This window comes from Nuphar pumila, chromosome 13 (genome assembly GCF_984573655.1).
Source record: "Nuphar pumila chromosome 13, dmNupPumi1.hap1.1, whole genome shotgun sequence".
NCBI lineage: Eukaryota > Viridiplantae > Streptophyta > Magnoliopsida > Nymphaeales > Nymphaeaceae > Nuphar > Nuphar pumila.
The window spans coordinates 14822229-14847677 of NC_143261.1; the positions used below are offsets into that span (position 1 = coordinate 14822229).

Below are 25449 nucleotides of genomic sequence, written 5' to 3' on the forward strand. Positions count from 1 at the left end.
TGGAACTCGGAATTCTTGTCCCACGTTTGAGACAAGAATTAAATCCCACCCAACTTTTTCAATTACATGTTAAGTCAGAAGCGTTGCTGGAGGTCGGCAGTCTGAATACAGGCACCCCTTATGTCCTGAGAAAACGCTTGCAGCAAGGCCCACACGCTGTCATTAAAACATGAACTATTTTTCTTTCTTCATAAGAAGCTCAAGAGCAATGTGTAGGTTTCAGACCATTTATCTCACATACCGTCTTAGACCTTTTTAAAAAATGCACTTGCTTGTCCTTTTTTGCTTAATTAAAACCTATAAATGTGTTCATCATGGCTTATTCACTAAGAAGGATGCTTTGGATCAAATCAATTTAACAATAATTCTTAATTTTTAGTTAATTAAATTTTTGGTGTAATATGAACCTTATTTTTTTTTAACTTAAAAACACATCTAAACAGGAAAATTGCTTAAAATAAAGCATAGAAATCACATCTACAAGTTTGGATTAAGTAATAAACACTTCATAAATACTGAACATTTAAAGATATTCATACACCCGAAGCTCATGATTAATCTTTTTTAATTAAGCAATGAACTTTTTAAAGTTTCATAATTACATTTTTTAAAAGCAAGGCTTTTCCTATAATCTAGGGCTACCATCGCACTATATAATTCATCATTAAAAAAAGCCTAATATAGATCATAATTGCCTGTTATTGTTTAAAAACTCAAATGCATATGAAACAACTTAAAATTGTACACGGTATGAGTCCCCCAAGTATCTTGAAATGAGCTTCAAAGTTTACTATTGAGACGATTTCTTTAGCACTCTGTCCTTGTAAATATATAGTTTCTAATACCTACTTAATATGTAGTACACAAGGGTATATTTAATACAAATGCAACTGTGCTTAAAATAAATCTTTTTATGAAAAAGGGGAAGAAGGATCATGATGCCAGGAAGGGGCAGTTCGTCATGTGGAAATAACCACGAGCAAAATTAGGGGAAAATCAGAGTTCAAACTGTACGGAGTCGTTTCTAAAAAGTATGTTTTTTTTATAGAAAAAATTCATCTACCCAGAATTTTTCTATGGAAATTTCCTTTTGCATTAAGGCAACCATTCACCCACAGCACATCTCATTCCATAGGCTGCCATGCCGCAACAAGAGCTTCCTCAATCTTCATCTTCCTCCCACCCACCATCATTTTCAGCTCTCACTCTGATTTTTCTTGCATTTTTCACTCCGTTTTTTCATGCTACACAAAGAAGGCAGAAAATTTTCATTTGAAAAAATTATCATATCAAAACTTGCCATAGGTAAAAAAAATCCTATGAGAACTTTTCTTACTTTCAAACGTGCACTTAAAGAACACAGAAGAGGAAAATTTTGCTCAGATCCAGCACATGATACGAGTCATTTTTTTCTCAGCACATGTACCTCACCAAGGACATGGCATTGGATAGAAATGATTGGAGGAGAAGTATTCATGTGGAAGACCCAGAATGATTTTCTTTTTTGGTTCATATCGCCGACCCCAATTGTTTTGGGATGAAGGCATAGTTGTTGTTGTTGTTGTTGTTTCTCCTTTTTACGTATGAAACCCAATATGTAGATTCTCTACACAGAATTACACAGGTCAGGCTTTACATATGCTGTGATACATTTACAGAAAGATCTACAATGTGCTCACTGGAACAGCACCCAGTCTGTGCTTTGAGACATGAATGTCAATACACTGAAGCCCACTTTCCTGGCAGCAAGAAAACATGCTCAAGATCATCTCCAGCTCAATTATCTCTTTCTCACGTGATCCAGTCCTGCCAGTGTTAAGAGAACATTTGGGGTGCAAAACCCTTCAAACCCACTTCAATCCATGATTTGTGAGCCCATAACCTTAAAAAAGCAATATCGCATCCTCTGACATGAGCTATAAAACCGGCTGTCTTTTCACTGCCCTCCATTCTGAATAGAAAAGACTATGAGAAATACTCTTGATCCTGTAAATTAACAAAATAGTCATGTTCCAGGTGTTTAGTCAAGTCTCCATCGCCCCGACATATGTACCATGATATTGATCCTGCATTTGTTGAAAACACAAGCATAAGAAAAGGGTGCATCCGTGTTTATCATTCACTTATCCTCAACATATGGAATAATTTTGGCATCTTACGATCCAACCACCTTAAAACATATAAGAGCACAGGCACTTTATCAAATTGCTGGTAGAAGTTATAATAAAAGTTAAAATGAACTTTACAGATCATGTCGCCATTGAAAATACCTGCCACAGGGGAAGGTTCATGCTCTCTGGTTGAATGCAATATGATTGTCCCAGAAATCACAGTGATGAACCCACACACTTCCGAGGCAATACTGCTTGCATTTTGCCCAGACCAGTCCTACATCATAATAAATGAGACCATGGAATGCGATAGAGTTTTGGAAGATATAAGCACGTAGTAACTTACCTTAAACATTATCGCACTAGCAAGAATTGTCAGGGTTGTAAACATGACATAATAAATGGGAGAAACAATTGCAGTATTGAACGTATCTAGTGCCTGAAAGGAAACAGCAAGTCAGCAACAAGTTCAAAGGGAAAAGGCACTTTTTGCTCCAAAAGGAAAAAAAAAAGAGGATTTACAATTATCAAGAGAAACTAAGAACATGACAGTTACTCTTCCAGGAGCACGCAATAGTTTCCAAATATTCAGAAATTAGGTAGTCTAATTACAGTTCAATCTTCAAAAATACTAGGGAAGAAAGTATCAGTAATTGTATTTGTCATGCATCAAGAGCAATTGTCTTTCCCATGCTTCACAGGAACACCTCAGTCTTTATTTTATTGGTGGTTAAACAATGTGTATACTGTATATGACATTCCAATACCAGTTAATCAATCTGAATCAGTCTCCCACCCAACTATACTCCTTTTGCACGGTATGCAGATCAAACTTTGGAAGATGAATCTGCCTTTTTTATTTAATCTTTTTCCCTGCTAGTTTAGCTCAACGAAAAATCATTTCCTGACATAGAAAAAACCCGTTGAAACATGTCTTTCTCATTCCTGATATGACTGTTTATTGACTCTCCATCAGCAATTATCTCATCATCCTTGAATGTCGAACAAGAATTAATAAGCCTAGGGACAAAAAAGTTGCTTGAAGGTTCTCCTAAACAAATAGCAATTGAAGTAGTTTTTCTTTAGAGAAACTTTTTATATGATAACAATTTAGGGATTATTAGGCCACTGGATCGAACAACCCATGAATGCAATATGCCAATCACTTTATGCAACAGAAACTGAAAAGAACAGGACACTTCAGCAAAGAGATTGCTTAAAAGTTCTCTTCTTTCAACAGGTTTCCCAACATCAAACAATTGTTAACTCTCAGCATTCTTTCCACAACAGAATCTGGGGATGCTGAAAACATGAATACTGGAAGACCCATGCACATACTAAAAACAAGCATTTATCTTGCCAGGATATTTTTACATGTAAATGCACTTGGTGCAGGTTCCTGCCCCTGCAGCTACATGTGTTGATGCATGTAAAAGTATCAGAAAGACGAACACATATGATAGCACCTGATTTTCTAGAAATTTTTTTAAAGAAGTGATGAACATAGGATGTTATTTTTTCCTGTGCCTGGAGTTCAGTATTTGTATAACAATTCAATATATGATGCCTAAAATAAATAAAATATGAGAAAGGCTTCAGCTGTATGCTTGACAGCTAAAATGTTAAAACCCAAAGAATAAATGGAGTAACTGCACTATGACTTTACCTGCAAATATCTCATACAGAAAATAACAATAAATGGGGATGGCTCATGAAGCATTCTAACATGTCTTTAGTGATAAAATTCCCTTTGCTGATTTAAAAAACAAAAGACCTAATCGTGTTGTCAAATCATCTACCAAACTAATGCATGCTAGGAAGAAATAGAGACGCAGAGAGAGCCAGAATAAGGAGAATAAATGCACAAAAATGATGAATGTTTAGATCTAACTTGCTAGAATAGATGAATATGTAAGTACTCATGATACTGCAGAAGCCATAGCAACAGGGGGTAGAGCCATAAAGAAGGTTGAGACCCAACCTTGAGCAGAGAATGCTTTAGAGCCATGAAAAAGGTTGAGTTCCAATCATGAGCAGAAAGCTAGAGGAAGAGAAGTGGACTTTGGAAGAATTAAGCAACAGTGATCAATAACCACTTCCACTTTCCAGATTTCTGATCTCATGAAACATGGTAGTCATAGGAGTCGCTAGAATTACACAAACTACACACAGTAGCAGCCTAGGCATGATCAATCCCAAAAAGGTCCCAATAGACATAGAATTCAAGATATCACTGAAACTGGCCTTTTTCCTTTTTATCAGCCAAAGCAAGAGGATAGGCCCCAACGGAATCTAAGCCCGACAATCCTTGGTTAAGATAGTGTGATTCCATAGATACAGCTATCACATTCATCCAACTAAAACAGACTTACTGATAACATTAGAAGAATCCTCAGCTAGGTTTTTTTAATGTCATGGTGGGTTAGATCCACATCGCTAATTGACATGTAATTCCCGTACCTTATATTTGTTAATCTCTTTCAAGGGAGATCAAAATGCATGTACATAGTCTTCTCCACAAGAGACCCCAGTTTGGACATTTGTCAATAGCATTGTTCCTTGTTAATGTTCTCAACACTCTTGAGCTTTTCTCTTGTTCTTTGATGTGCTGCATTATCAAGTGCAATATTATATCCATCTTGTATCTGCCTGTGGAATTGTGCTTCTTGAAATATTCATGAATGGTGCCAATATTTCCTGTGCAAGTGCAATGTTGTTTGATTTAGTGTTTAAGCATCTTATTGACCCTCTTATTAGTACTGATATTTTCATTGGAGGTTTCACAGTTTCTGAACCTTTCAAACGCATTTTATCTCCTATGCTTTCATTGGGTGTTCCCTGATAGCAGGGATAGGTTGGGTGGATGTGGTCAGGGGAAGAAGGGAAATAGACAATAAAGTTATTCAATCATATGTAGATACAGGCTTGCTGATGCTGTGGCTTAAGGCCCAACCTGAAATAAGTTATCATTTCAGATCCAATGATGTTTAAGTATGTGAAAGTTGGTGGATGTAATCATGTATCAAACACTCACAAGAAACACCAGTCTATACATGGATTAGCAGTAGCATCTATGGCCGAAGGAATGCCATTCACGGAAATATCAAGTACAAGGTTCAAGAAACATGAAATTTCACTAAAGAATAATAGCAATGACTTCTGCAAACTCAAGGACTCGCCATCAGTCCTCTCCTAATGCCACAACCATTCTTTGGTCGACTAAAGCCCATAACCAATGCCCACAAGTTCATCCCCTTCCCTGTTCAGTGGCAAGAAATGATCATGTTTACTGGGAACCATTGGCACTCCTAGCTTGATAAAAGTTCCCCTCAAGACCTACATCATCTTTCCCTTATTAGCACATCAAACGCCTTAACAACAAAGTAGTAGGGTATCCTTAGTTGTCAAAAGCACTAGTCGGAGCCTATGCAAAAGACCCTTAAAAGGGCTAGTCAAGGCCTAGGCGGGACCAAAAAATAAAACATCAAGAAAAGCAAAAATTTTATAATAAATAGTTAATTTTAGTAATAAACATATGATTGTAACTATGGATGAAGTGTTTAATTCAGTATAACATGTCACAAAATTCATGAAATTGCATAATATTGAAAATACACCAAAACTTTGGGCACACCATCCGATTACTCCATATATATATATATATATATATATATATATATATATATATATATATATATATATATATATATATATATATATATATATATATATATATATATAGAGAGAGAGAGAGAGAGAGAGAGAGGATTATCCTGCCCCTGTTTTGTTAGGTCACTCTTAGGACCCTTCAAAAGTCATAGTTCTTAGATGTTTTATACTTGATCTTAACCGTTAGATGTGCTTAGAATTGTTGATGAATGAAGAACATGTAATTGATTAAGCATCTTTATGCTCAGATGTGTATTTTAAAGAGGTAAAAAAATCATTGGTTGATATAGTACTAAAATTTTATGATAAAATGTTCACATTTTTTACATCAAATCAATTTGAAACAAAGTTTGTTTTTCAATAAATAAGTATTGATAAACACATTTAATGGTTCAAATTGAGCATTAAACACCTAAGACTTTGATATTTGGAGTATCTTAACGGTAACGTAAAGAAAAAGGGGATAGGATGAACCCCATTCTCATTATATATATATATATATATATATATATATATATATATATATATGTGTGTGTGTGTGTGTGTGTGTGAATCTAACATTAAACTAGTTATGTTTTACAGTAGATGGATTCAACCTTATTAAAATGACTAAAAAATCATTAAAAGAATGGTATTTTTGAAAATGCATGCTTACTTTAATGGCCATTATAGGTCTTTTGAACTTGGAGAGAATTGAAAGGTCAAATACCTTTTCCAAAAAAGTAACTTTATGAATCTATCAAACTTACCTTTTTTACCTCAAAAAGTAATCATGTATTTTTTTAAATGCTTTTTTTAAGGGTATTTTAATCATTTTAATAAGGTTGAACCTATCCAATGTTAAACATACGTAGTTTAATATTAAATTAACCATATATATATATAGAGAGAGAGAGATAACTAAAAAACAAAATTTATATAAGTGTGTGTGTGTGTGTGTCCGTGTGTGTAACAAAAACACATGCATACATGTAAACAAAAAAAATAAAAAAGATAAAAAGATAAAAAGGGAGAAAAAATAAAAAAAAAAAGAAGTGGAAGGGCAAGATGAGGAAGAAGAAAAAAGTAATGAGAAAAAAGAAGGAAAGAAAGAAAGAAAGAAGAAGAAAAAGAGAAGCAGGAGGGGTGAAAGGGGGAAGAAGAAAAAGATAAGAAAAAAAATAGGTTAAAAAAAAGAAAAGCAAAAGAAGAACAAAAGGAGAGAAAAAAAGAAAGTTTGTAAGGCAAAAGTTAAAAGAAAAAGAAAAAAAATGAGACAATATTAAAAAAATGGCAATCATAGCCCTACGGCCTAAACGGGAACAACCTAGACTACTTAAGTTGAAAAATAAGGCCCTACTGCCTAGACCCATAAGCCTAAGTGCAGTTTTTGACAACTAAGAGGGTATTTGTCAAGGTTATTGGAAACATGCTTCCTCTAAAAACACTTCAAAAGTGTGAAACGCAACACTTCCGAAAAGTGTTGGGAAACTCCCATTTTAATGGGAAGCGCACATTGCCTTGTTAATTGGAAGCACAACTTCCCAATAATAGGGAAGCCCGCTTCCCATTATCGGAAGCAAGTTACCTTTTTTTAAGGGTTTGGGCAGTTTTACCCCTTAAACTTTTTTTAGCAAAAAAAATAAACGAAATCCTATTTTTAATGATGGCAAAACAATTATTTTTTAAAATTTCATGAAAAAAAAACAAATCGATAGGGTTTATTTTCACTTTCATCTTAACTCTCCCTCTCTCTCTCTTCTCTCTCTCGTTCTCAGCGATCTCCAATGCTTCACTGACCTCTGGCAGCCTCCACCGACCTTCGGCGAGCTCCAACCTCCGTTGATGAGTGTCTTAGGTACGTACACCCTCTCTCTCGCTCTATCCCTCTGTGTCTCTCTCTGACTCAACCTATTTCTCTCTCTTGCACGCTCTGTCTCTTTGACTCTCGCTCTCTTTGTCTATGTCTCTCACTCTATCTCTCGAACTCTCACTCGCTCTCTCTGACTCTCAAACTCTCACTCTCCCTGACTCTCAAACTCTCCCTCTCTCTCCATCATCCGCTCCCTCACTCTATCTATCTCTCCATCTCTCTTCTCTCTCTCTCTCATTCTCTCCATCTCTCACTCACTCTCATTCTTACTCTCTCCATCTCTCTTCTCTCACTCTTTCAGTCTCTCGAACTTTGTCTCGCTCTCTCCTCTCAAACTTTCACTCGCTCTCTCTTCTCTCAAACTCTTGCTCTCTTTATATTTGCTCTTATTATATGGCTTTCAATAAATTGGTCACATTCTATGTGCTGCTTTTTTATTTTCTTTGTTTGTAAAGTCATGATTCAGTAGGTCGTTTGTTGGTTAAAAACTTGAAAAGACACTAAAAATAAAAGAAGAAAATTAAGAATGGGGTAGATCTCAGACGTGTATTGCATATATAAAGGGTTGAGCCCCTTAAGATCCCTCAGGGTACAGAAGATCTAGTTTTCTTTAGCCCTTGTCGCGGTAGGGCCTCCTCTTCTTCTTCTTCGCTTGGAATTTTTGTACTTGTTGTGAATATTGAATACTCATTTGCTCTTTTGAAGATATTTGAGGAATTATGAATGCGTGGAATATGATCTCATTGCTTCTGTGTCTAATTGGTGGTTTTTGTTACTAGTTTCCCCATTGGGGTTTTGAAATTAGTTCGCAATTTGGGTATTTGTTTCTCCTCTGTTTTTTTGTGTGTTTCGTGCAAAACAAAGGATAAACTACTATGCCATTTGTTGGTTTCATCTTGAATTTGTGGGGTTGTAGTTTTATGATTATTTGGTATTGACAGATTATTGATCTAGTATGACAGATTATTAATTATTGACAATGAAATAAACTCTTGAATTCTTGAGTATTCTTTTGATTATGTAGTTGGAGTAGTCCAACTTGGAAACTCTTATGTTGCTTTAGTCATTTGGCGGTGATGTTTTGAAGTTTGCATGATGAAGTGAAGTAATGGATTATGTTAATTTTAAAGTTTATAACTTTATACTTTAAACTTTGAAATGCTTGAAATTAAATTATTTTTTTGCTTTTTAGTGCTTAAAAATGTAATTTGTTTTGTGCACTTAAAAATTTAACCATATCTCCATGTAATCTTTTAGTGTATTGATTTCTCATTTTCTATCTTGCACAGATCACAACATCAAATAACAAGTTATTTGATTCTTTTCTTGAAAAAGGTATGCTTTTAATCAATTTTATTAGGTTTCTTAATGTATTATTTATTAAATGCTTACATGTATTTGTTAAATAGTTGCAACAAGAATATGAATTATGATTTTTTTTCTTGATATATTATTTATTAAATGCTTGCAAATTGCAACAAGCTGCATTTGTTAAATAGTTGCAATAGGAATATGAATGATGGACCTTTTTGATGTATTATTTATTAAATGCTTGCAACATGATGTATTTGTTAAATGGTTGCAACATGAATATGAATTTTGAATTTTACTAAATATATTATTTATTAAATGCTTGCAACAGATGTATTTGTTAAAATGGTTGTGCTTTGCCTATATGATTCAACTTTTAGATAATCATGTTTTATTTTGTCAATGATAACATAAATCTTATATTTTGGTAAATTAGAAAAAATATAATTACATTTTCGATTCAGATTTGATTCGTATTCGCTTCTTACTTCGAATCCTGATTCGCTTCTAAGTCGCCCTGTGTTTCCCGCTTCCTAAAATTTTAGAAATGTCTCGCTTCCCACTTCCGCTTACTGCATCGCTTCCCGCTCTCACTTCCTCAACTAGCAACTCCGGTATCTGTACTCTGACTATCTAAGTATGGATGAAGAAACCATACAAAGATGAACTGAAGAACTGGTTGTGAATTGTACGAGACAGGATGGCACCAATGCTGATGTAAGTGTATAAACTTATAGTCTTATACTCTATTTAGGCCTTTATACATGTGTTTCATTTTTGTGTTTGCTTGTTAATTGTTTAATGTTCTATCATATTTACCACTTCAAGCCTCAAATGTTGTTTAAGGTCAACAAGCAAGCATGAAAATGAAGTCACAATGATGGAGACAATATACATATTCATCTTGGAAATGGATAATGAGATGAAAAGACATTGGCAAAAATTGTCATTATTCCTCACCATAACCATCCCTTCTCCCTTTTGACACTAAACTCCACCCATTTTCCATGTCACTCAACAAATCTAACTATCCAAATTTTAAATCACCCTTTAAAGCCTCATCTATGTTTCAGTCTTCCTCTTTCTGTTTTTGCTTGATACCATACAGAGAGCTCCTAAATAAATCAAGAAGCAAATGCAGCCTAGGGTTGTTTCCAGGATACTCCATTTTCACTCCATAGTCCATACACTACTTATAAAGGAATATACCATGAATATAATGCATGCAGCCTTACCATGCTCTGCAGTTACAGATATATAACCTATGAAGTAGGGCAAAAGGTATTTGGCTCTGCACATGCAACACTGTATGCACAAAGATACGTTTGTAAATATGCTTGCACGTGTACGTGTGTGCATATAAATATGTTTATTTGATGGGGGACATAAAAGGCATTTCCCAAGCCCAACCTGCAACATGCTTGATAATAGAGCCATTGGTGCACTACCCTTTAGGAAATGCAATTATTTCTATTAGGATACCAATCAGAGAGAAACAATGACTAACATAGTGAGTCTCAAAAGTTCTAGCAAGTAACAAACCTTGTTCAAGTAATTCAACTGTGTGATGACACAAAAGACTGCAACTGTAACAAAAAACCACGTCTGAGGGTAAGCCACCTGACTCACTCCCTCTAATGTAAGTTTTACTGCAATCCCAATAGCTTTTATGCTCATAACCTGCACACACGATGCAAAAGACATTCTATGATGAAATTTTGTAATAAGCAAACACATTATTAAAAGAAAAAAAATATAGTCCATGATAGCAAATGGATTATATTCCAAAGAACAAAGATGTTGATGATAGCGTGAAGGATGATTTAAGGCAGCTTATCACTTACCGTAAGCGAACCCACTAAAGAACAGATGCCTAAGTAGACCAATATATTTGTCTGTCCATAGCGTGGTTCAAAATGCAGCATCAATGCTAGTGCAATAGACACAGCTGCTGCAGCATAAAAAAGAAATGCTGGTCCACAAAAGTAGGATTGGAAAATGAGCTCATCATGAAGAAAGTCGAACAAATTAAGAGGAATTCTTTCAGCTATCACAACAGCGAAAGATTCTACTGATGAAGATCAATGATCCAGATTCAAAACAAACCATACCAGGTTGTGTTGCCAATCTCCATATTTCTTCCACTGAAGTTGGAGTTTGCTCCTGAGGTGCATGAATTACGATGAGTGTGGAGCCTACTATGCATGATATACACCCGATGACTCCCATCTTCTGCAGCCTTTCCTTCAGCATAAAGTGCGCTAACACAGCACTGCAGGCAGCCATCAAGATCTTAGATGCCAAATATCACACCATTCAAATTCCATAACTTAACTATCATGAATGACAGAAAACCATACCGGCCAAGAAAATATTCCAAGACTTACCTGACAATTATACTCAGTGCACCAAGAGGAGTAACAAGAACTGCTGGCGCAAAAACATAGGCGACAAAGTTTGTAACCTCTCCAATAATCACTGCTCATCAAGAAACTTTAAACCCTAAGATCGACGTGTAAGAGAAATCCACCAGATTGTCAACTACATGATTACTAGTGATTACAGAAAGTGGTGGAAGAAATAAAACAGAGTGTTACAAGTTTTTGAGGAATAAGAGCAAGCGGTGGCAGAGAAATGGACTTACTGGCCACCATTCCTGCCCACCACAGAGGCTCCAATAAATACGTATACCCACCAATGCCTGCATAAGAGACATGCCCACAATTAGCAGTGAAAAACCATTGTTTGAATATTAAACTACAACATAAATTCAGGCCATATAACTGAAGTTTTCAATCAAAACCAGGTGGAATCGGAAGCTCAACCCGCCAAAGCAAGGCTACAAATTACCATAATCGCCACCGTGTCAAATTGTCAACAAAGATAAATCACGAATGAAAGACCCAATTAAACCAAGAGATGAAAAAAAGAAATCTTGAAATACAAGAACATTAGCCTGATACTCCGTCTTCAGGTTTTCACTTCCAACAATCTAATGAACTCTTCACCCAAAATTCCCAAACAAAAAATCCTTAATTGCCATAGAAATTCCCGCAATCATTATAATAATGTGGAAACTTCCAAACACTAATCCCTCTCATCACAGCGACCACCAAGCAACTAACAGAGACAAATACAAAACAAAAACATCGAGTGCGATGAACAAAACATCCAAATGCATTCAAGACAGACATTGAGTGCGATGCACGTGACATCTAGAACGCAACAAAAATTCCAATTCCAAATCACCACCGGATCCACACAGTACGATCTTCTTCTTCTTCCATACGAAGAACTCAAAACAATCAGAAAATCCATCCAACATATTCTCGAAAAGAAACAACACATACAAAGCGCTCTCTGTGATCGCAGCAACTATCTTTCGAGGAATAAGGAAAGAAGGAAGAGGCGGACAATTCGATCTCTTCATTACAGAAGGACCCAACATCAAGAATAGATAGCAAAGAGAGAAGAAAGATGTTGATCATCAGAAGAAGGAGACGGTTGTTCTTGCCTGCGGGGGTGCCGGATGATCCAGCTCGCTTGAGGCCCTTCTTCTTGAGGATGAAGCTGGCGCCGATGAAGGCGCTGGAGAGAAGGGCGAGCAGCAGTCCCCTCGTGTTGTCCGACGTCATCATCGTCGTCCTCTCCCCTGCTCCGCCGCTCCTGCCGCCCCCCACCTTCTCCTCCTCCCTCCCTTGTTTGTTTCACTCCCCTCTCAGACCGTTTGGCGGGGAAAACAATTCCCCCGACTCCCGCCGAACGATTTCGAACGGCGCTCGTATGACGTCGCGCCAAAAGGACGATTGGCCAAGAGAGAGCAGCAAAGAAATTCAACGCTCGGATAATCTCGAAGGATCGATGGATGAATCACAAAACAGTAAAACCCTCCTCGTTAGAGAGAGAGAGAGAGAGAGAGAGTCTCTTGTCTGATACGGCCGAGAGAGAGAGAGAGAGAGAGAGTCTCTTGTTTGATACGTCCGTTTCCCTCGAACCCGGAGATCAACCGTTTCGTTAAAGCTTCCTTTTTCCTTTTTCTATTTTTTACCTATTCCAGCATGGACGGTTTTACCATTAATTTTTTTTAAAATGACGGACATGTTCCTGCGTCGTCCCTTTTGCTTGATTAGTTTTAAGGGTCATGGACCCATTTGGGGTACTGGGTGCGTTAAAAGGTTTGACTGGGCCTTGTTGCAATGGCTATAGATTGGCTCAGTGCGCGGCGTTTGTTCAGTCTAGGTCGGCATGGTCTGGTCTTTTTCTTTAGAAAGCGTGTGTGCGGCTGCGTTCGGCTGGGAAATGGTTCAAGATCCAAAGGCCAACTTGTTGAGCTGAATTGAGATGTTCTAAAACTCAGTCAAGATGAATCTTCCATATAACCTACCCCATCAGCGGGCACTTTGATGTGGGTTTGGTGGAGCTGTTTGATTCGTGAGTTCATAATGTTCATTTAGTGCTTTGGTTTGAAGCTTAAACTCTCTCTCTCTCTAGAGGGAGAAAACAAATGTTGGGGTTCATGAATTTGGTAATGTGTAGGAAATGGGATTTGAAGACACCAACATCAAATAGACAAATCCAAAATTTGGGCATAAAGTTCACCAAGAAATTAGGGCAACTGTTGTTTGGCTTTAACTTTGCCCTAATTTCATCATTCCACATAAGGATGAATAATAACAGGCATCCCTCAGCAGTAGCACTGTCATTCTCAATGATGAAAAACCCAATCTGGTCCTCCACAAACGAACATAGAGAACCGGAGATCAAGGTAAAGTTGCCCTCGGTGGGCCTTTCAGCTGACGATGAGGTACTTTTCTGTAATAAAAGAATAAGATAATGGCATTAAATTTACACAATTTAAAAACTGAATTTACAGTTTGGACTTGACCGCATGCCAGCGAAAAGAGACTGGACCGCCACCATCCAACTCCACCCTCCTCGGATTTTAATATAAAACCGATCCAATCTAAAATCGACGGCTTAAAAGTCTCATCTTAATGGATCTGTTTTTTTTTTCTTTTCTAGACCAAAATGTCACTCTCTTTATCTATTTTCATAAACACAAAAAAAGGGCCTTGAAATTAGGGGTGGCAATGGGGTCGGGTTGGCGGGTCAGCATACCTCAACACGAACCTGACCCGTTTATTAAATGGGTCGGCTGTGGCAAACACGAACCCGACCCATTTATTAAACGGGTAACCCGACAGAACACGGTTAACCCATTTAATAAACGGGTTGGGTCAGGTAAAAGGGTTGGCTGATTGGTGGGTCGGGTTCGTGTTAGCGGGCGGGTTGACGGGCAGGTTGACAGATTGGCGGATCGGGTTTGGGTAAATAGGTTGACCCACCTGCCTAACCCGTTTATTAAACGGGTCAGTCGGGTTGGCGGGTTGGCATACCCCTAACACGAACCCAACCCGTTGGCTTAAATGGGTTAGGCGGGTCGACCCGTTTACGACATGAACCCGTTTAAGCCAAACCCGAACCCGCCTAAGAAGGGGGTTGGCAGGTCGTGTCAGATTCTGCCACCCCTACTTGAAATATCGGTTTTAGAAAAACATGGTTCTATGTTTACAATGTCACAAAACTGGGGATGCACACAAGTCGAGCCTGAGCTATTTGAACTTGGCTCGCTTCAAAATGCATATGTTCGGCTCTAGCTTAGAGCCGAGCTTGAACAGCATTGTTCAGGATCAGCTTGGTTTCAAGCTCAAGCCAAGCCCAGCAAGCTGATATGAGCTCGACTGTTATTCAAAAAAAATTGCCAGAATAAACAGGTTTTAATCTCCTAATCTCTCTCCCGGCAAGTGGACCCACCGTTAAACCAGCCTTTATTTTGAGAATAATATGAAGAGAGAAAAAATCCAAGTAGTGAAGTTCAAACTTGAAACCTCTTAGAAAAAAGACCAACACCCAGACCACTACTAAGAGAATGAATTTTGTGAATTAATTTGCATACACTAATGCAAGCTTTTTAAGTTTAATCGAGCTCAACAACTTGATCAAGCTTGGCTCTTTATTTTTCAAATGAGCTTGAGCTGAGTTAGCTCGGCTTGTTGTGCATGTTGAACATTTAGGTTTGGGTTCAACCCATAATGTGACCCGATTTAACACTAAAGAGAGGGTTGGTGAGCACTTAATAAGTCAGTGGGGGTGGAGGTTACATTAATGTGAAAGTGAAGAGTTCACATTCTATAATCATCTTCAATCTTCCATTGTAAATGGAGGGTTTGACTGTATGATGAGTGCAACCAGAACTCGTTAGCCTCTAACTTATTGTTTGTAATTGTCATTGGGTTCAGGGTCTTGCTCATCATCGACTTTAAGGCTTAGGCTCATTGTGGGCATCGATAGGTTGAGGAGAACTCCGAGCATCTGCATGTCGCATCGATCATGGCATCTATCGGTACATGCATATTTTGTATTTCAGTTTTAATTTTGTGAATACGCCAATAGTGTATCCCTCCACAAAACTGTTATTTGAAGAAAAACCTCCATGAAATTTATCGTTTTTCTTCATAAAAAACTCAAAAAAATATCGACATATAAAGGAAGACTTTCATGTGAGCACCATCATTTTTGCCTCTAATACTAAAATTGGGCCTCATATTTCTGAATTTTTATATATCGCTCACAGGTTTCCAGTGGAGTGGAGAGACTGAGTGACCTGAGGTAAATGTTCATTTTGGAAAGCTTGATATTTTTTAAAGTTTTCATATTGTGCTTTAGTATTGAAAAATACTTATTTAGTCTCATTAGAAAGAGAAGGGTATATTACTGGCATAGTGACAAATAGAGGTGGGCATCCGGCTGGTTTAGAGCTTGGACGGTCCGGCTATAAGTGTGGCCTGATCTGGAGATGGCCCAACCCATTTCCTAACAGGTCAGGTTTTGGTTCGGTCCCAGCCCAACGGACCAATGTGAAGCGGGTTGGGTCCGGCTCAATCCGGCCCCAATCAATTTATAAATAGTAATAACTAATAAGTTCTCAACTTCTCATACACCCGATTAGTTCTTTCTAGTTTTCATAAAATTAATATAACTTATTAAGTAAATATTAATTGTTATCAATTTACTATATAATGGTTAATTTTTAAAAAAAATTATATTATTAAAAATTATTAAATAAATCAAGCCTATCGATATTCTGCAAGGACAAAAGAAGGGATAGCAGGAGCAGGATGGGCTTAAGTTGACCCACCACCATGACCAAAGGCCGAGACAAGTGCTTCAGTGTTTGTTTCTGTTGAAGACGAAAGATCTAAGCATCCTCATATTGGCATTCAGCATCAGAAAAAAGCCCAACGAACTCTTCGTTCACCATCTGTTTTATCAAAGTGGGTACCCTCACTAACGGAAAATCTTGAACACTGTTAAACACCAACCCTAGTACAAGAATAATGATAGCCTCCATCGTATAGCAAACAAACTGATGAATCATGAGATCCTCCTCCCTTTCTAAGCGACTCTTTAGATATTCCTTAGGCGAGCTTGTTCTTAGGGTTCCATACCTTGGGTGGATTCCTAGCAATACTTCGCAATGGATGCCTAACCACTAGCCAAAAAAAAGCCCTTGCGTGCACCGTGGTTGGGGTTGGTTGGAAACTCTACGCAGAGCCGGACCTGTAAAGAAGCCAATGAGGCTTGGGCCTCAGGGCCCCTGGGCCCAAAAAAATTTTAGGGGCCCATTTTTAAGGCCTCACCGGTTCGGGTAAAAAATCAAACCCGGATCTTTTACCCGACCCAGATCCGATTTTTAAGGCCTCGTCTTCTTCAATTTGTGCCCCCTCGTCTTCTTCCCCCTCGTCTTCTTCAATCTGTGCCCAGTGCCCCCTCGTCTTCTTCAATCTGTGCCCAGTGCCCCCTCGTCTTCTTCAATCTGTGCGGCTGTGCCCTCTCGCCATTCCATCTGGTGTGGTGCCTGGTGCTGGTGGAGAGTCTCATACAGTGGATCTGTGCCCTCTCGTCATTCCATCTGTGCCCTCTCGTCATTCCTTCGTCTTCTTCAATCTGTGCGGCTGTGCTCTCTCGCCATTCCATCTGGTGTGGTGCCTGGTGCTGGTGGAGAGTCTCATACAGTGGATCTGTGCCCTCTCGTCATTCCATCTGTGCCCTCTCGTCATTCCTTCGTCTTCTTCAATCTGTGCGGTTGTGCCCTCTCGTCATTGGCCAGACTTCCTCTGGTTGGTCTTATAACTTATAAGGTTAGTTCAATAATCAATTCATACCACCACTGTATGATCTGTATCCGTTTTTTTCTTTAACATCAACCTGAATAGATTTTTTGCACTATGAATGCCCTCTTTTCCTATGTATCTTGTGCAGCATTATCAGTCAAAATTTATGGTCATCGCTGAGTCGCTGATTATAGTAGAACTTACTAATACAAGTTACATGCCATTTAATTCAACACTCATTCTATTGAATTGTAGATCACCCCTAGGTCCCCTACTACTCAGATGTGAGTTTGTTTAGAAAACAACCTTCCATACAGATGGGTGGGTGGGGCTCCTAATGTAGTCTGCTACTGTTGAACATATTTTTTGCACTATGAATGCCCTCTTTTCCTATGTATCTTGTGCAGTCAAAATTTATGGTCATCTATTGATTATAGTAGAACTTACTAATACAAGTTACTGGCCTGTCTTCACCATGATAAGGTATTTCTGGCATACAAATACATTTTTTATGCTGCATAACTTCCTCAAGAGGTTTGATCGCAATGACCGGGTCCATGAAGTGTCCTGGCTTGCCCGAGTGTCATATCGTATCAACACAAGATCAACATACTAAATGAAGTGTGTGTGACATAGGTTGTTGGTTGTTTGGCCTATTTGCTGGTATCAGCAAAGCTGCCCTCTTGTGAATGAAGAGGAAGATGCCAGGGGGCCTAGATGTTTTTTCTCAGGGTTGTCTTCTGTTCAACTGCAGCATGATGACAATTTGTCCTGAATATGCACATTTCACATGTTAGTGGTGTCTTGTGCAGCCACTTCTTGATCTTTGTTTTTTTATTTTCTAAAGTTTGCTGCCAGTTTTTTCTCTTAGTGTTTCCTTTTGAATTTCATGTAACAGGCAGAAAGTTTAATTACAAAATTAGGGAAATACTTTTCCCTCATTTTAGCTGCTTTGGAGCTCCAGAAAATGAGTTACATTCATAATAATCTTCAAATATACATTATTATGTTTGGCATATGTAAGAAATATATCATTGAAATTTGTGCAGGGTAAGTATAGCAGTTATGTTAAGAGTATAAAGTATAAACAATCATGACTTGAAATCTTGTTGTTTCCAGAACCAGTCTTGGTAAACAGAACAAAAAAAGAAAAGAAAAAAGAAACTACTTTTGCAGCACAATTCAGGAGAAATATTAACAGTGCAAACCATCACTATATACAAATAGCTCACACAAGATAGCAAAATATCCAAAAGTTTTCAAATCGAAAAGCTCAAAAGTGTGAAGAAATATGTGCAATATATTATATATAGTGTCATAAAATATGTGCAACTCAAGCCAAAAACCTGCTATTTTTTTTTCCACATAGTGTTTCCTGCTTGGATGATTTTATGTACCTTTTACATACTTTTCTATGTTTTCAGGTCAAACGTGTTGTTCTTCTGCACCATTTCATAAGTATTTAAAAGAATTTTTCTTGAAAATGCTTTGAAGAGTCTTTATCAGCAGCTTGTACTTGTATTATTGCTACATATCTGTGAAATGCTTCAGCATCTTAATGGTAATAAAAATTTTCACTTGTTTATGATATGCAGTAAATGCCTCGGTTGTGTATATGTTCAGCGACAGTCAAAATCATCAGATTTTAAGGGTGTCTCAGGTACTTTAGTTAATTATAGGTATTTTGTTAAATTCTGATTTCTAATTTGTGATTTGTTAATTATAGGTATTTGTGATTTGTGATTTGTTAATTATAAGCAACAAATAATGCCTCCTAAGCATAAATCTGGTGCTCAAAAGAGAAAAGGGAGAGAAAGGGAAGCAATATTAATTCAAAGTCAAACCGGAGCTATCAACAAATATTTTAATAGAACTGTGGAACCAAATGAGGAAGCCCATGAAACCGTGGATCTGAATGAAAATGAAAAAGCCCATGAATTCATGGATCTGAATGAAAATGAGGAAAGCTATGAAACTATGCATTTGAATGAAAATGAGGAAGTGAATGAAATTATGGACTTGAATGAAAATGAGGAAGTGAATGACATCTTGTTTCAAGAAACTGAAGATGTAACTCGAACTGAAGAGATTAAAGAAACTGAAGATTCAACTACGAATTTAGAGGATTGTGCAAATTGGAATAACATCGATATGAAACTCCGAGATTTTTTAGTAGAAATGGGTCCAAAGAGAGTGGATGACATCTTGTTTCCTAAAGATAGAAACAATAAGCATTTTGATTCATCACATTATACACGTGTACTGACAAATGGGCAGACATCTGATAGAAGATGGCTAATATATTCTATCTCTTTAGATAAAATATTTTGCTTCTGTTGCAAGTTGTTCAAAACACCACAAACGATGAGCAGAATGGGACAATTGGGCAATCATGGATACAACGATTGGCATAATATGCATAGAAGTCTTAGAGATCATATGGAATGCATGTTTTCTTGGATTGATTTAGAAAAGAGACTCAAAACAAACCAAATAATTGATCGGAGTGTGCAAGTTCAAATCAACAAAGAGAGGCAACATTGGAGGCAAGTTTTGACAAGAATAATTTCCATTGTGAAAAGACTTGCCAAAAACACTTTAGCATTTCGAGGAGATAATGAGAAACTCTATGATGAGAACAATGGCCTATTTTTGCAAATGATAGAAATGGTTGTTGAATTTGATCCAGTAATGGAGGAGCACGTTCGACGTGCTCAAGCACAAGAAATTCAGTATACATACCTTGGACCCAAAATTCAAAATGAGTTAATTTTGACATTAGCCAACGAAGTGAGAAGTGCAATCATTGCGAAAGTTAAACATGCAAAATATTTTTCAGTAATTCTTGATTGTACTCCTGACGCGAGTCATGAAGAACAAATGTCTCTAGTACTACGATGTGTTGATTATTCGATAGACACACCGAAAATAGAAGAATATTGGATTGAATTTTTGAAGGTGGATGATACATCAGGACTTGGATTGTCAACTGAATTGAAAAATGTGCTAACTATACTTGGGCTTGATATTGATGATATAAGAGGGCAAGGGTATGACAACGGTGCTAACATGAGTGGAAGACACAAAGGTGTACAAAAAAGAATACTTGAAATGAATCCTAGAGCTTTCTACACTCCATGTGGTTGTCATAGTCTTAATTTGACGATTGTGGATATGGTAGAATGTTGTCCTAAAGCTAAATCATTCTTTAGAGTAGTGCAACGCATCTACACATTGTTTTCTTCTTCTCCAAAGAGATGGAAATTTTTTAAAGATATGGTACCCGGTCTGACTCTGAAGCCATTATCACAAACACGGTGGGAAAGTCATGTTGAGAGTGTAAAAGCTATAAAAGATCAAACTACACAAATAAGAGATGCTTTGCTTGAATTGGCTGAAAAAAGTGAAGATTCTAAAACAAAGAGTGAGGCTGAGACCTTAGCAATTTTTGATTTGGAGAATTTTGAGTTCTTACTTGGAATGGTTATTTGGTACAAATTGTTATATGCAATTAATAATGTCAGTAAGTTTCTTCAATCTGAAAGTATGGATATTGGCATTGCAGTCAACCTCTTACAAGGACTTATTGTATTTCTTGATGAGTATAGAGAATGTGGATTTTCCAGTGCCATGGATGAAGCTAAGAAACTAGCAAATGACATGGGGTTTGAACCTAAATTTCAAAAAAAACGCATAACCCGAAGAAAGAAACAGTTTGATGAAAGTGGCAGTGACGATGTAACACTATCAAGTGAAGAATCTTTTAGAGTAGAATATTTTCTGTTTATAATTGATCAAGCTCGATCTTCCCTTCAACTCCGGTTTGAACAATTTAAACAATATGAAGAGACTTTTGGATTTTTGTTAAACTTAGAGAAGTTGAATACTGAAGCCGATCCCTTAATTAGCTTAGAGAAGCATTGTGAGAAGCTTGAGAAATTTTTAAGTCATGATGGACGTTCAGATATTGATGGTTATGATTTATCTATAGAATTGATGACCCTAAAGTGTTATTTAACCACTGAAAGAACGGCAATTGATGTACTACGTCATTTGGCGAAACTGGATGGTTTATTCCCAAATGCTTATATTGCTTATAAGATTTTGCTAACAATACCAGTTACCGTTGCAGCAGCAGAAAGAAGTTTCTCAAAATTGAAGTTAATCAAGAATTATCTTAGATCAACTATGTCTCAGGACAGATTGAATGGATTGGCTATGTTTTCAATTGAGAAAGAAATAATTGAACAACTTGATTATACTGATTTGATAAATATTTTTGCATCTAAAACTGCTAGACGAGTATTGTTTAGGTAGTTTATATAAATATTTTATATAATTTTATTTAATATAATATAAATATTTGGAATATTATATTTGTTTAATGTGAATGCAAATTTTATTGTTATTTTGATTCTTTACAAAAAATTGGGAGGCGTTGCCCCCAAACTCCTACTATTAATAGGGGGCCCATTTTTTTCCCCGCCTCAGGCCCCATAAAACACAGGTACGGCTCTGACTCTACGAATATTGGCAATCTTCTTTCGCCTAGCATGGGAAAACGGGGTTCTTTCCTGTTATTATGTCTCTTAGGTTTTCGAGAAAGCCATTCCGACGAGAGCGCCCTTCCTTTCGCTTACACCATTTCTTTCTGAATGCTCTGCTTTACTCTTTGGCGTGCTACTTCTGCTGGCAACCAGCTTTGGATTCTCCTTAAGGCCTTTTAGGCATCATGTTGAGGTTGAGTAGGGATTTGAATAGAAACTCGATTTTGGGGCTCAATGTTGCTGGACTCTACTCCTTTCTCGGGACTCGCTCTGCTCTATGCCCAAAGCTCCAACTCAGTCACTTGGCCTTTATGTTGGATCATAAATCCATCAAAAACTAAAACAAGATCGAGAACATGCTCTCGCTAAATCATTGAAATAAAAAACAAAAACAAAAACAAAAACAAAAGCGAAAGCAATACCTGAATCCATAGCGCTTCGGTTGATCGTTGACGGGTATGATCTTACAGAACCTATATATTAGCCTTTTTTTCTTTCTCTAAACCTGATGAGAGGGACTAAATCTTCTTCTGACAATGGAGATTCTGAAGAGGGAGGGTTTTAATATAATGTTTGAAGACCATAACCTAATGTATTTAGAACTATGTCTCAACTCAACCCATTATAGAGTTTTAGACGAGAGGTCTCTCCACGTAGTGTTCCATACCATTTGAGATACCACATGGGCCCAGGTTCGACCATTTAGGCATCGTGTTGAAGTTGAATAGAGATTTGAATAGAAACTCGATTTTGGGGCTCAATGTTGCTGGACTCTACTCCTCTCTCGGGACTCACTCCGCTCTAAGCCCAAAGCTCCAACTCAGTCACTTGGCCTTTATGTTGGATCATAAATCCATCAAAAACTGAAACAGAATCGATAACATGATCTCGCTAAATCATTGAAATAAAAAACAGAAAAAAAACAAAAGCGAAAACAATACCTGAATCCATAGCGCTCTGGTTGATCGTTGACGGGTATGATCTTACAGAACCTATATATTAGCCATTTTTTCTTTCTCTAAACCTGACGAGAGAGACTAAATCTTCTTCTGACAATGGTGATTCTGAAGTGGAAGGGCCTTAATATAAGGTTTGAAGACCATAACCTAATGTATTTAGAACTATGTCTCAACTCAACCCGTTATAGAGTTTTAGACGGAAGGTCTTTCCACGTAGTGTTCCATACCATTTGAGATACCACATGGGCTCATTCTGATTACACTACATGAATCGGGCCTGAACCTAAGATAAACTTACGATGTGTGATTTGGTGCATGTAGGCCCACACGATTTTCTAATAATCTCCCACTTGGGCCACATACGCAACCTTATAATCACACATTGTAACCTTATGAGCTCAAAAATAGTGTCTTATCAATTGATATCTCTATCAATCTGGTCCATTGATCATGTCAATATAGAACCAAAGTGGTCTTCATTACAAATAATGTAATTGGACTCATCAATAATCACGTATATTGATATAATCAAATGACATGGATCAAGTGTGGATGTGAAGCATGAAAATTACATACAATGTGATCAAACATGCCTATTTCCTATTGGTTCTACTAAAAACTTAAGTGAAACCTCAATATAATGAGTACAAAATGCAACTTAACTTTAACTTTATACCAAAGTGGCAAAAGAGAACTTTATTATATCATAGAATGACCAAATACAAACTCTCACTAAACCAACATATCATAAAATGATAAAACACCCATGCGAGCAGTATGCCTAAAAGTCTAGCCGGACGATGAATCCCATTGACGGACGGTCGGACAGAATGTCGTTTCCCGTCCGGGGGGGAGGGGCAAATCAAACATGAATACTCCTCAATCTTCAATGGGCACCGGCAATGGTTAAAACTAACCCTCGATGCCGTCAAGCTCGACTATGAATAACTATCGACTCTATCGATGTCCAGTGAACCAAACAGATGAAGCTTTGATCGACAGTCCAAATGGTGATGCGTCGTCGTATGCTCTACGATCCAAAGAGGGTGACTCATCTCCTTTTGGTCGATGATGTAACTATAGAAAGAAGGCCTACAACCAAAAGAATTGGCCTAACACTATTGTCGTGAGGCGGATCACAGCCCGACACCATCCTGATGACCGAGACCAGCCTGATGTCGTCGTTGTGAGGCAGATCATGGCTCAACACCATCTTGATGGCCGAAGATGACCTGACGTCATCGCTGTGATCACAGCCCGACACCATCTTGATGGCCGCTCGTGGCCTCAGCCACCTGCCGAACTCATCAATGCTAGGACAAAACGGTTGTTGGCTGCAGCCGTCCGACGAGATGTGAAGGCAAGAGCTTGTTCGATGACCAGGCCAAGCGATGCCCTCGCCTGATGGCCCTAATGAGAAGTATTGACATTCTGTGATTCGAGCGGTCGATCGCCTTCTCTATGGGTCTAATTGACAAGGGAATCGGGGAAGAGCCAATGGGCCCTTTCGTCTGATAAGCAAGAAAAAGAAGGGCACGACGACTCTCTCGTCTAACAAAACTAAATAAAGGTAACCTCTCTTTGTCGCCCGACGATGATCTAGTAGACATAATGGATCATCGCCATAAAAAATATAAAATACATGAAATCATATATATTCAACGATTCAACGAAAACATGTGCTCTGATACCAATTGTTGGATCATAAATTCATCGATAAAAAACACAAGAAAAACAAAAGCGGAAGCAATACCTGAATCCATAGCGCTCTGGTTGATCGTTGACGGGTATGATTTTCTAGAACCTGTATATTAGCCATTTTTCTTTCTCTAAACCTAATGAGAGAAACTGAATCTTTTTCTGACAATAAGGATTCTGAAGAGGGAGGGCCTTAATATAAGGTTTGAGGACCATAACCTAATGTATTTAAAACTCTGTCTCAACTCAATCCACTATAGAGTTTTAGACAGAGGAGTTATCTCCACATAGTGTTTCATACCATCTAAGATACCACAAGGCCCATCCTGATTAGACCACATAAACCGGGCTTGGACTTAAGATAGATTTACGATGTATGGTTCAACGTATGTAGGCCCACACGATTTTCTAACAATTTAACAATGTGAGGGGATTTTGGAGAGGGTATGTTGAATGCATTAGAGTGAAAGTTTATGCCCACGGTCGATGAGGATTCTGGATTGGTCTCGAGGTAGAAGTCGAAGTCAGAACATGAGAAGGGTGTTGTTGTCTATGGGGATAGAGAGTCAGCCCTCAGGCGCAGAGGATTCGATTCAGCAGTGGAATAAGATGTCACGCGAACAAGGAAGGAGCAATGAAGTATGAGGTGCTCTTAGAAAGTGCTAACGGGCCCCATTTTAAATCCTTGGCCTAAACCCAGACCATGCGGGCCGTGTCGGCTTGGCCCATCGGGCTGCTCTGCCCGTTGCCCACCCTTATTGACAAATCTTGCAACATTTATGAAAATCTCATGGGCAATTTCCTTAAAGTTAAAAACAGCAATTTCTTGCAATTTTTTCAAGTTCTCATGAATTTTTCATCATAAATATAAATAGCATGTTTTAAGTGCAATGTTTATGTTTTTATTAGTTACTTATAAAAAAAATGTGTGTGTTTTATTTTTATTTATTTATACAAATTTAAATTTAAATTTATTTTTTATTCCCAAAATTTTGTCAAAAAATTGCGAGAATTACAACAAACAATATTATTTTTCATGAGTTTTTGGCTGCCAAGATTTTTCCGTTTTTACTTTTGTCACTATGATTACTGTTATTTGATCCAACTTAATTTTGATTTAAGATAATA

General features: G+C 37.6%; 1 protein-coding gene across 1 annotated transcript; it reads right to left on the bottom strand.

The window, feature by feature from the left end:
• Positions 1–1574: 1574 nt before the first annotated feature.
• Positions 1575–12581, bottom strand: LOC149817866 (putative magnesium transporter NIPA6). The gene is made up of 9 exons (XM_089986104.1): positions 12458–12581; positions 11588–11644; positions 11331–11421; positions 11055–11215; positions 10788–10915; positions 10486–10623; positions 2458–2550; positions 2271–2388; positions 1575–2066 (listed from the first exon to the last, which is right to left on the bottom strand). The coding sequence occupies exons 1-9, from the start codon at positions 12579–12581 to the stop codon at positions 1966–1968; spliced, it is 1011 nt and encodes a 336-aa protein (XP_089842230.1). The 3' UTR covers positions 1575–1965.
• Between the last annotated feature and the right edge of the window lie 12868 nt (positions 12582–25449).

What these genes read in the sequence shown, in the direction of transcription:
- LOC149817866 (XM_089986104.1), bottom strand. Translation starts at nt 12,581, where the DNA reads ATGATGACGTCGGACAACACGAGGGGACTGCTGCTCGCCCTTCTCTCC. An exon ending in ATCATCCGGCACCCCCGCAG is followed by an intron (nt 11,645 to 12,457) that starts GCAAGAACAACC and finishes TCTCTTATGCAG; the next exon opens with GCATTGGTGGGTATACGTAT. An exon ending in CTAGTGCGATAATGTTTAAG is followed by an intron (nt 2,389 to 2,457) that starts GTAAGTTACTAC and finishes ATTATGATGTAG; the next exon opens with GACTGGTCTGGGCAAAATGC.